The sequence below is a fragment of the Chiloscyllium plagiosum genome, unplaced genomic scaffold (genome assembly GCF_037043375.1).
Source record: "Chiloscyllium plagiosum isolate Xiang-an unplaced genomic scaffold, Cpla_swu_hap1 HiC_scaffold_47, whole genome shotgun sequence".
Taxonomy (NCBI): Eukaryota; Metazoa; Chordata; class Chondrichthyes; order Orectolobiformes; family Hemiscylliidae; genus Chiloscyllium; species Chiloscyllium plagiosum.
In genome coordinates, this window is record NW_028270185.1 from 18,308,534 (window position 1) to 18,320,549 (window position 12,016).

Sequence of the window (12,016 nt, forward strand, 5' to 3'; positions counted from 1 at the left end):
TGGACAGAACTAGACTTAATACGAACCATGTATAATACCACTCTTCATAATAACCATGTACACAACAAGGTAGCACACGAGGATTACCCCCAGTCTGATGATCCAACATCATGTCATGAATTTTTTTTTTATTTATTATTGTCACATGTACCTAGGCACAGTGAAACATTTTGCTTTGCCTGCAGTACAGGCAGATGATGATTAGATTCCTTACAGTGTGGAAGCAAGCCCTTCAGCCCAACAAGTCCACACTAACCCTCCAAAGAGTAACCCGCCCAGACCTACTTCCCTCTGACTCGTGCACCTAACACTACGGGCAATTTAGCTTGGCCAATTCACCTAACCTGCACATTTTTGGACTGTGGGAGGAAACCGCAGCACCCGGAGGAAACCCACACAGACAAGGGGAGAATGTGCAAACTCCACACAGACAGTCACCCAAGGGTGGAATCGAACCTGGGACCCTGGTACTGTGAGACAGCAGTGCTAACCACTGAGCCACCGTGCCATCCCATCATACCATCAAAATGCTTAAGGGTAATATGTGCGTATTCACATTAACCCTACATACTATACTCCCCACCCCCCCAAGTCACTGACTCCTCTTATTACATTATTTACATCTACCTATATCATACATATTAGCTGTTATGAAGCAGAGGCATCTGCACAGACACAGTGAGGAACAGCAGCCCGCGCCTCTGACTGTTACCTTTCCTTTCTCGTCCGTCATCATGTGCAGTTCTTGCTCGCTCAGCCACGACTCCACCTCTGATGCGTCGAAGTAATACTGCTGGACCTGCTGCATCGCTGTCAGTCTCTGCTGCCGTTGCTGCGTCTCCTCTTGGAGCTCGGCCCAGAGCTCCCGCAGCCAGTCCAGGCTCAGGCGCACGGCTTCTGTCTCCGGGCTCTGGATGGAGGCGATGTGCCCTGCCCGCTCCATCACATCACTGATCCGCGGCTGGTGGCCCTGGATCTCCCGCTGAAGAGTCTGTGAACAGCAAGCAGAGTGAGAGCCGAGGGGAGACAAGGGAGTGGCCTCGGGTATGGCCCTACCTCACTCACCGTGCTCGTGTGTGTTTCTAAGACTCTATGTGAGCGTGGATGAGCGGTTGCCTGCAGGAGTGTTATGTGGGCGGGCCTGTTTGCCTGTTAGTGAAAGTTGCTAAGGTTTCTTTGCATTTTCCCCGAAGTTCTTTGGCCAATCATACAGCTGCTAGCTGACTTGGAAATGTATCACTGTTTGTTCACCATTACTGGGTGGAAATTACACTATTCCATCTCAAACAGCTCTGTGAGACTAACAACATTGCACAGTCTGTGTTAGTTCAAGGAGGCCACCATCATAGGATCCCTACAATGTAGAAACAGGCCATTTGGCTCATTGAGTTCACATGGACGCACCCCCCACCCTATCCCCATAACTCTGTATTTCTCATGGCCAATCCACCTAGCCTGCACATCCCTGGATACTAAAGGGTCATTTAGCATGGCCAATCCACCTAATCTGCACATCTTTGGACAGTGGGAGGAAGCCCACACAAACACGGGGAAAATGTGCAAACTTCACGCAGGCAGTTGCCCAAGGGTGGAATCGAACTCGGGTCCCTAGCGCTATGAAGCAGCAGTGCTAACCACTGAGCCTTTGTGCTGCCCCACTAACCCACGATCTTCCCAAGGCCAACACTAACCTTGAGTGTTTGACAAATTGCCAGTGTACTTCGGACTGTGTCAGAATGAATAAATGTGAGTGCGTGTTTACGTGAGTGAGTATCTGCTTGAGGGAGACCGAGTGGGTAAATGTGTGTGTCAATAAGCGAATGTGTGTACACATATGTGACAGTGTGCGTATGTGTGGAGAGTGAGAGTGTGGATGTGTCTGTATGAGGCTGCGAGTGAGTATATGAGTTTGATTGACTGCGTAGGTGGACAGGTGGGTGCGTGAGCAATTGTATGAGTGTATGATTGATTGACTGGGTGACTGAGTTAGAGAATGTATGCACATGTGAAAGAGTGAATAAGTGAGCATGTGTGCAAAAGTGATTGATGTGAAAGAGTGGCTGAGTGTGTATGTGCATATCTGTAACACTGCATATCTCTAAGACAATGAATATGTGTATGCAAGTGCGTGCGTGTAAGTGTCTTTGAGAGTGCACATCTGTAAGTATGAGTGTGTGTGTGTGTAAGAGTGTGACTGTGTGACAGGTCACACTTAAGTTAGATTTACTTTGACACACTTGGAGACGTACCTGAATAACATCAGTCTGCTGAGAACAGCTTCGCTCATGCTGAGCAGAAAGTCTGTCATACCCCCCCATCCTGATCCAGTCCACTTTCTTAAAACTCCCTCACAGGGCTTCACTGACTAGGTCAGTGTTAGTTGTTTATCTCCACTCATCCTTGAGGAGGTGGTGGTGAGCTGCCTTCGTAACTGCTGTAGGAGTGGGGGGAATTCCAGGATTTTGACCCAGTGACATTGAAAGAACGAGATATTTCCAAGTCAAGATAGGGAGCGGCTACAAGGGGGGTGTGGAGGAAGATACTGCTGGGGCCTTAGCAACTCGCTGCAGTACATGATACGGACAATCACAGTAAATGACCAATCTAACCTTATATCCCAGGCTTCCTTTCCCAATTCTGTCCCATTCCTGACACTCACCTGCAGTTTTTTCTGAAGGAGCTGCACTGTTTGCAGGTTATTCCCATGATCCTTGGATTTTGCCCGTGGCAAGCGTTCCTGAATCCAAAGCTGCGGGAACACACAGAATGGTCAGTTTCCTGTCCAGTCAAAGATAAATACGGGAGATACATACACAGGCGCTGCCTGCATTACTGTAAGAGTGCTCAATGCATTAACAGTGTTAATGCTACCACCCATCACGATATGACACAACAGTGAAGCGATGGCATAACAAGAAGACATTGCATTGTACCTGAATGTAATAAAACATCCAAAGGGGCTTGGCAGGAGTATTGTCAGAACTGTTACAGTACAAGAGACCATTTGGCCCATCCTATCTATACAGTTACACTGAATTGTTACAATGCAGAAGGAGGTCATTCGGCCCATCCTATCTGCACTGGTTCTCCCATTGAGAAATTCATCAAGTGCCACTCTCCTATCATCCCCCAGCCTCTTGGCAACCTTCCATTTTAGGTAAAGGTTTGATTAAATCTGCCTGCAGCACTGTCAGGCAGCACATCCCAGACCTTAATCATTCGCTTCATGGAAAGGATTATATCAAACCATCTTTGCTACTGAGTAACTACATTAAGATAAGTGACCAAACGCTTGATGAAAGATGGTATGAAGAGGAAGAGAGATTTAACCATGAAATCCCAGACCAAAGGGCCCAGGCAGCATAGTCACCATGCTGGGGAGACACAAGAGGCCAGAACTGGACGTATGCGGGGATCTGGAGGTGCTTACTGTGACAGTACTGTGCCTTTAAGAGAGATTTGTTCCATGCCGTTTCTCTTACAGAGGGGTGATGCCACAGTGGTGTCGGAATGTCTGCTTCAGAAGAAGTGAGTAAACAACTTTGAGCTCCCTTAGATAAAAGATGCATGATTGGGTGGAGTCCGGCTCACACACACCCAGGGTTTTAGTTCTGCTTTCAGTTGGGGTTTGGAGTTAGCGGTTGAAGCTGATAGATACAGCTCTCTCTCTGCTGCAGCAAAAAGCTCATGCTCTCTCTCTGCTGCTCAACTGTTTCTTTTGGTGTTCCTTTCTCCTGGACTGGAGATAGCGCGTGATGAAAATCTGTTTTACTGAATTTGCCTTTGCCAAGGATGTGTTAATAGGATGTTGTTATATTGGAACAGTTAGATTAGATTAGATTCCCTACAGTGTGGAAACAGGCCCTTCGGCCCAACAAGTCCACACCGACCCTCCGAAGAGTAACCCACCCAGACCTATTTCCCTCTGACTAATGCACCTAACACTATGGACAATTTAGCATGGCCAATTAACCTGACCTGCACATCTTTGGACTGTGGGAGGAAACCGGAGCACCCAGAGGAAACCCACGCAGACATGGGGAGAACGTGCAAACTCCACACAGACAGTGGCCCGAGGCTGGAATTGAACCTGGGACCCTGGTGCTGTGAGACAGCAGTACTAACCACTGAGCCACCGTGCCGCCAAGTTGATGATTAGGAGTTAAATAATGTATTATTTTATTAAGTATTTCGATAGAATTAAAGTTATGCCAGTTTTATTTTTGTTTGTATTTTAATCATCATTCATGAGGCAGCGGCTGGTGACAGGAATCAGGGGAAGGGGCCCATGGCAGTGACTGAAGGTTTTGGTCTTCCCAGTGTTTTGTGGAAAGGATTCCTCACATCCACCTCTCAGAAAAAGAGAGGTGCCCTCGGCCTGAGGGAGAATATTTAGGCTGGTGAGATGGTTTCTGTTTGATCGAGAGGCACAGTTTCTCTGTGTGATACTTACAGTCTCATCCTCCATATCCCTCGTCACCTGGTGAACCTCTTTCGATGCGAGCAGAACCCTCCGCCGCTGTTTCAATGGTTCAATCAGACGCACAATTCGTGCTTCGACCACGTTCTGTTTCTCGGTGACCTCTTCTTTTCCCGCCCCATCGTGGTTCAGGGTCGCAGCCTGGGCCTGTAACTCACCGACCTCCTTGTACCAGCCCTCCATCTGATTCTCCAGCACCTGCAGGTCAGCCAAGGTCATGGACAAATCCCGTACATAAATAAAAGTGCACTCTCATTCCCTTCCCAAACTACTCCCAGGCCCCAACACATCCACCGACTCACTCTCACACCTCTCCCACACCATCATAGACCCAGACCCCTCCCAAACCTGAACCCTATCCCTTCATAACACAGTCCACCACCACCCCAACACCCACCCCTCTGACACTAGTCAATCCTGCTCACACTGACAAGATCAACCCCTGACCTTTAACCCCCCCACACTGACAATATCAACCCCTAACTTCAACACCACTCACACTGACAAAATCAACCGCTAACCTTTAACCCCACTCCCACTGACAAAATCAACCCCTGACCTTTAACCCCCCGACACTGACAATATCAACCCCTAACCTTCGACATCATTCACACTGACAAAATCAACCCCTGACCTGTTCAATGACAATATTAATCTCTAATCCTGCTCACTTTATCAACCTGACCTTTGACCCCATTCACAGACAATATCAACCCCTGAACCTTGACCCTGCAAACACTGAAATTATCAACCTCTGACCTTTGACCCCACTCTCTGCTCCTCTGTTGACTCACGTGCTCCTGTAAGGCTGGGAAATGCAGTTTGAGCCATGGGGATCTGGGCAGCGAGTGTTGTGGGGACTCCCAGCCGCCTCACCTGCAGTTTCTGGAGCTGAGAGTTGACGCTGACAATGTCTCTCGCTCCGTCTACCCCCTGCAGCTGCCCCTCCAGTTGGGAAAGCCTCTTGTCCAGCTCGCCATAGCTCTGCACCAGCAGCTCCGCCTTGTTGGCATCAAACAGGTGCCTCGCCTTGGCCTGTGTTGTGCTTTCCAGAACGGTCCAGCAGTCGTGAATCTCCTCCAGTTTCTTCCTCACATCTAAGGCGAGTTCGGGCTTCTCCTTGATCAGCTGTTGCCCCTCCTGTAAACAAAACAGACCAAACAATTTAGTGAGCCTCAAGTGTATACCACTATATATATATATATATATATATATATACCCGGTCTCCACCGTTCACTGGGCAAGAGAATTCCACAGTCTCGTGACCCTCTGGGGGAGAAGATTCTTCCTCATCTCCATCTTAAATGGGAGATCCATTGTTCTTAATCTGTGCCCCAAATTTTAGACTGCTCTTCGAGGGCAAGTTTCCTCACAACATCCACCTTGTCACGTCCCTGCAGCATCTCTCTGCTCTAATGGGTATTGACCCAACTTGGTTAATAGCATGACCCCTTGGCCTAGGAATTAGTTGACTGAATCTCCTCTGAACTGCTTCTAATACAATTATCCTTTCTTAAGGAAGAAGACCAAAACTGTACACAGCACTCCAGATATGGTTAGGAGAGGTGTCAAGACTACAGAAAACCAGAAACAAAAATAGAAGTTGTTGGAAAAGCTTAGCATCTGTGAAGAGGAATTAAAGTTCATGTTTCAGGTGCGATGGCCCTTCCTCAGAATAGATGCTGCCAGACCTGCTGAGCTTTTCCAGCAATTTCGGTTTTTGTTTCTGATTTACAGCATCCACAGTTCTTTCGGTTCTTACAGAAAGCCAGAGCAGTGTTGGCTTTTATTCCTACTTTCCCTGGTCCATCTGGTTACTGCTAACCCACGGCAGTCCAAACAGCATGATATACCCAATGTTCTTTATTAAGGCAATGTACGGTACTGCAAACATTTTACCCAAACAACACTTACAATCACAAGTGAACCCTCTGAGAGGACTTTTGAGCAAGGATCAGCCAATTTGTCTGAACCTCCAGCCTCTGATCAGATGATCCCTCGTGAGCTAACCTTTAGCCTGAAACAGGCTTTCTGAAACCCTTTCCCTTTCACACAAACGGTTTGTTCAAACAGATGCACCTACCCAGTCTCTGGCAAATGGCTGTTTGACCATTGGAAACCATCAGTTTGATAAATTAACTCATTAGTAGTTAAAAGTATAAAAATACATAATCCCTACAGTGTGTAAGCAGGCCATTCAGCCCATCGAGTCCACACTGACCCTCCGAAGAGCGTTCCACCTAGACCCACCCGATCCTGTAATACGGTATTTTCCATCTGCCAACCCACCTAGCCTGCACATCTCTGGACACAACAGGGCAACTCAGGATGGCCAATCCACTTGACCTGCACATTTTTGGACTGTGAGAGCAAACCAGAGGAAACCCATGCAGACACGGGCAAAAGATGCAAACTCCATCCACACAGACAGCCACCCAAGGCTAGAATTGAACCTGGGTCCCTGGTGCTGTGAGGCAGCAGTGCTAACCATAGAGCCACCAGCCATCCCATGTTACTTGCACCTCCCTACAATGAGGATTATCTCTTGGTCTGAGCGAATTTTGATCTCAGCTAACTTGCTCGCATTTTCGCTAACTTGTTCATGTTGTCGCTAACTTGCTCGCGTTGTTGTGAACTTGCATTGTCGTTAACTTGATCGCAATGTTGCCAACTTGCTCGCGTTGTCGTTAACTTGCCGCCTTTGTGTTATCTAAACAAGAGTAAAATATTTACATAGCACAATTATGTGACCAAGCACTCTCTGTTTAGCTGGTAAACAATCCTCATTATCACATCTGATTCACTGGATCCATTTTAAAACAAGACCCCAGCCTTTCAGAGTTACTGTGACAATTTAGTTATCATTGCTGTAGTTTATATTCCTCATTCTAAACACACAGACATTCCGTCAGACACAAACACATTAAAACCAGTGACTTTTTCGAATCATTAGGTCATCACCAGAGCCATTGAGTTTTTCAATCAGGCAAACTTCATAGACTTCTTTTCCTTCTCATTTCAATTAATTTAAAACCATTTCACTTCATGTCAGCTCACCCAGCAAATTTTAGATTCATGTGGACAGCAGCCAATTCCATGTGAAGAGCGACCATCTGGGTCACCCTGTGTTAACCTTGTGATCCAGTGACCCAATCTGGAGCTCCAGTGATGACCAGAAGATCAGCCTTGAAGGGTGAGGCAGGAAAGGGCAGGAGACAAATGAAAGGGAGGTAAGAGGGCAGGATTCAGATTGGCTGAATTGGAAAAGACAAGAGACAAAGGGCAGAAAGTGAAACGGAAGAGGAGCCTGTTGTGTAGAAGATCAAAGGTTGGGAAGTGGGCGACAGAAGTGGGAGGGTAAAGGATAAATTTGGTTGTGGCCTGATGTCTCTCGCATCTCAAATGGAAATGATCCCTGGCACGTCAAGTGTGCCCTTGGCATCCAGATACATCAGAAATGAAGAGATAATGTCCTTGGACATTTATCAGGCAAACTGTGGGCAACAAACAGGTATCCCATGATGGGGTCTTAATGAGCCTTAACCTGCAAACCCAGGAATGTGGCAACTGGATGAATGAAGAGGATGGATGCAAGGTGGCAAAGGGATTGAGCAACAGTGGTCCCAGGGTTTATGGAGTCAGAAAGCCCTTGCTCCTTCCTCCCCTGCACACAGAAAGCAGCAAAACCCAGATGTGATGTAACTGCCACCGGAATATTCCTTAAACTGGCACACCTGTCATCATCCAGTGCCAATCAGGAAATGCAGCCTTAACCAACAGATCCTTCTGATTGGTCTTCGTCACAGAATGAGGTGATGAGAGCCCAGCTGACCATGTTCACGCTCAGGGTTCAGTCATTGAAGTCCAACACTTGAGAGGACGCATTGTGCTAGGATCAGGGTCAGGGGGCAGTGCCAGGATCAGGGGGCTGTGTCAGAGTAAGATGGCAGGTCATGTGATAGAGTCGGGGCAGGGGTCAAGGGGCTATACAAGGATTCAGGGGCAGGTCATGTGATAAGAGTCGAGGGGCAGGGAGGCTGTGCGAGAGTTCAGGAGCAGTTGGGGCCGTGCTAGGGTTGGGGGCAGGGGGCTGTGTGAGCATCAGGAGGCAGGGACTGTGCGACGATCAGGGAGCAAGAGGCCTGTTAGGGGTAGGGGACAGGGCTACAGTCAGGGGGCTGTGAGGGGATCACAGGGCACAAGGCAGTGCAAGGGTCAAAGGGGCAAGGGGCAGTGTAAGGCTCAGGGGCAGGGGACTGTGCGAAGGTCAGGGGGCCATGTGTGAGTCCAGGCCGGGAATGGGAGTAGGGGGTCTATGTAAGTGTCAGGGGGTGTGTTGAAGGGTCCTGCCCACGCTCAAGTTAAAGCCTGTATGTGGGGCTGGGAGCAGCCACAGGGCCCATGGTTTCTGTCCCAAGTAACAATGGACCTGGAATGATGGTCTGGAAACAGGAGTTCAAATCCCACTATGCTAGATAAGAAATTTAGATTCACCTAATTAAATAATATCTCACTATGCTAGATAAGAAATTTAGATTCACCTAATTAAATAATTTGGAATAAAAAACTAACAGGATGATGAGGCTCAGTAAACACCCTTCCCCTATCCTCCGTGATGGTGTAGTCCAGCAGGTTAGCCCAGTCCTAGCTATGTCTCTGCCCAAGCTGTTCCAATACAGTCACTGGCATCAGCCTGGCAATGTGGAAAACTGCCCAAGTATGTCGAGTCCACAAACCATCGAGACAATCACTGACCCATCAGTTTACTCTCACTCATCAGCAAAGTAATGAAGGTATCACCAGCAGTGCTGCCTTACTCAGCAATAACATGCTCATCGTTGCTCTGCACTCAGCTTCTGAGCTCATTCCAACCTTGGTTCAAACATGGGACATGGACCAAACAGCTGAATTCCAGACGGGAGGTGGGAGCGACAGCCCTTGACCTCAAGGCTGCATTCGACCGGGCGTGACATCAATGAGCCTGAGCAAAACTGGAGTCAATGGGGATCAGAGGCAAACTCTCCGCTGGTTGAAGTCAGAGCTAGCACAACGGAAGAAGATTGTGGCTGTTGGTAACCTTAAGGGCAGATTGTGATATAGTGGTAACATCACTGACCTCATAAACCAAAATTTAAGGTTAGTGTTCAGGGGGCCCATGGTCTCAGAGGCAAGATGTTAGCATGGACAGAAGTTTGGCTGCCTGGCAGAAAGCAGAGAGTGGGGATAAAAGGGTCCTTCTCAGGATGACAGCCGCTGACAAGTGGTGTTCCACAAGGCTCAGTGTTGGGATCACAACTTTGCACTTTATACATTAACAATCTAGATGAAGAAACTGAGGGCATTCTAGCTATGTTTGCAGGCAAAACAAAGAGAGGTAGAGGGACAGGTGGCAGTGAGGAGGCGGGGAGTCTGCAGAAGGATAAAAGTAAATTACTATGGATGCTGGAATCTGAAACCAGTACAGACCAGGGATGGGAGTGGGGGGGTCTGTGTAAGGGTAAGGGGGTGTGTTGAAGGGTCCTATAACCAGCTTTGACAAAGGGTCAGTTAAACTCAAAACGTCAGCTCTTTTCTCTCCTTACAGATGCTGCCAGGCCTGCTGAGATTTTCCAGCATTTTCTCTTTTGGAGTCTGCAGAAGGAATTGGACAGGTTAGGGGAGTGGGCAATGAAATGGCAGATGGAGTACAATGTGGGAAAGTGTGAGGTCATGCACTTTGGGAGGAAGAATAGAGGCATGGACTATTTTCGAAATGGGGAGAAAATTCAGAAGTGTGAAGTGCAAAGGGACTTCGGAATTCTAGTCCAGGATTCTCTCAAGGTATACATGCAGGTTGTATCTGTAGTTAGGAAGGCAAATGATAGCATTTATTTTGAGTGGTCTTGAATATAAAAGCAGAAATGTACTTCTGAGGCTCTATAAGACACTGGTCAGACTGGTTTTGGAATATTGTGTGCAGTTTTGGGCCATATATCTCAGGATGTACTGGCCTTGGAGTATGTTCAGAGGAGGTTCACAGAATGGTCCCAGGAATGAAAAGCTTAACATACGAGGAATGTTTGAGGTCTCTGGGTTGATACTCGATGGAGCTTTGAAGGATGAGGGGGGATTTAGTAGAAACTTACATATTATTGAATGGCCTGGATAAGGTAGATTTGGGATAATGTTTCCACTGGTAAGAGAGACTAGGACCTGAGAGCACAGCCTTAGAATAAAGGGAAGATCTTTTAGAATGGAGATCAGGAGAAACTTCTTCAGCCAGAGAGTGGGGAATCTATGGAATTCACTGTCACAGAGGGCTGTGGAGGCCAGGTCATTGAGTATATTTAAGATTGAGATAGGTTCTTGAGTATCAAGGACATCAAGGGTTACGGGGAGAAAGCGGGAAATGGGGTTGAGAAACTTATCAGCCATGATTGTATAGTGGAGCAGATCCAAAGGGCTGAATGGCCTAATTTCTGCTCCTATGTTTTATGGCCTTAACATGGGGTTCAAATCCCACTATGGCAGATGGTGAAATCTAACCTGGAATTAAAAATCTGGAATTAAACCTTGGTCTGTTGGCAACCATGTAAAAGCTATTGATTGTTGCAAAACCTCATCTGGTTCACTGAAGCTTCTTTCAGGAAAGGAAATCTGCTGACCTTTCCTGGTCTGGCCTACGTGGGACTACAGACTCATAGGTTTGTGGTTAACCCTTAACTGTCCTCTGGGCAATTAGGGTTGGGTGTTACGTACTGGGCCTTGCCAGCGACACCCACATCCCGTGGACAAATATTTTTAAAAATTATGAATCCCAGGACATCACTGCATCAACTGGGGTAGAGACCTAGGCCTATACATCTTCAGCTGCTTGATCAAAGACCTTCCTTCCATCAGAAGATCAGAAGATCAGAAGTGGGATGTTTTCTGATGATTGCACAATGTTCAGCAGCATTTGCTACTCCTTAAGTACTGAAGCAATCTCTGACCATATGCAGCACGACCTGGACAATATCTAAGCCTGGGCTGTAAAGTGGCAAATAACATTTGGACCAGAAAGGTGCTAGGCAATGGCCTTCTCTTACAAAAGATAATCTAGCCATCTCCTCCTTGACATCACCATCACTAAATCCCCCGACTATCAACATCCTTGGGCTTACCACTGACCAGAAACTGGACAATTCATGTAAATACAGAGGCTACAAGAGCAGGTCAGAGCATAGGAATGCTGCAGCAAGTAACTCACCTCCTGATTCCTCAAAGTCTATCCACTATCCAAAAGGCACAAGTCAGGAATGTGTTATGATCTCAGCTAATGGTAATAAAGGACAAGTCAGAACCCACAATGAAGCCTGGCTTGATAGATCAAAAATTTAATTTCTGCGTTTGATTGGAACATGAGCTTTTGAAATCAGAATTCTTTACACAAACGCTTTATATGTTTTATAATTTTAGAAGAATTAGAAAGATCTTAACACAAATGTTTCAACCCAAAGTTCCCAACATCATCCATTACAGAAACTCAATCCCAGAGAATCATCACTTTGAGCTCAG

General features: G+C 47.1%; 1 protein-coding gene across 3 annotated transcripts in view; it reads right to left on the reverse strand.

Annotated features, from left to right (window-relative positions):
• The window catches only part of sptbn4b (spectrin, beta, non-erythrocytic 4b), a 316,634-nt gene that overhangs the window by 113,245 nt on the left and 191,373 nt on the right, over positions 1-12,016 (reverse strand). For all 3 annotated transcript variants that reach the window (XM_087984145.1, XM_087984144.1, XM_087984146.1), the window contains 4 exons: positions 5,357-5,620; positions 4,454-4,678; positions 2,660-2,749; positions 713-991 (listed from right to left, as the gene is read on the reverse strand). In XM_087984145.1, the coding sequence (XP_087840271.1) occupies positions 713-991; positions 2,660-2,749; positions 4,454-4,678; positions 5,357-5,620 (858 nt within the window). The remainder of the gene's footprint in view (positions 1-712; positions 992-2,659; positions 2,750-4,453; positions 4,679-5,356; positions 5,621-12,016) is intronic.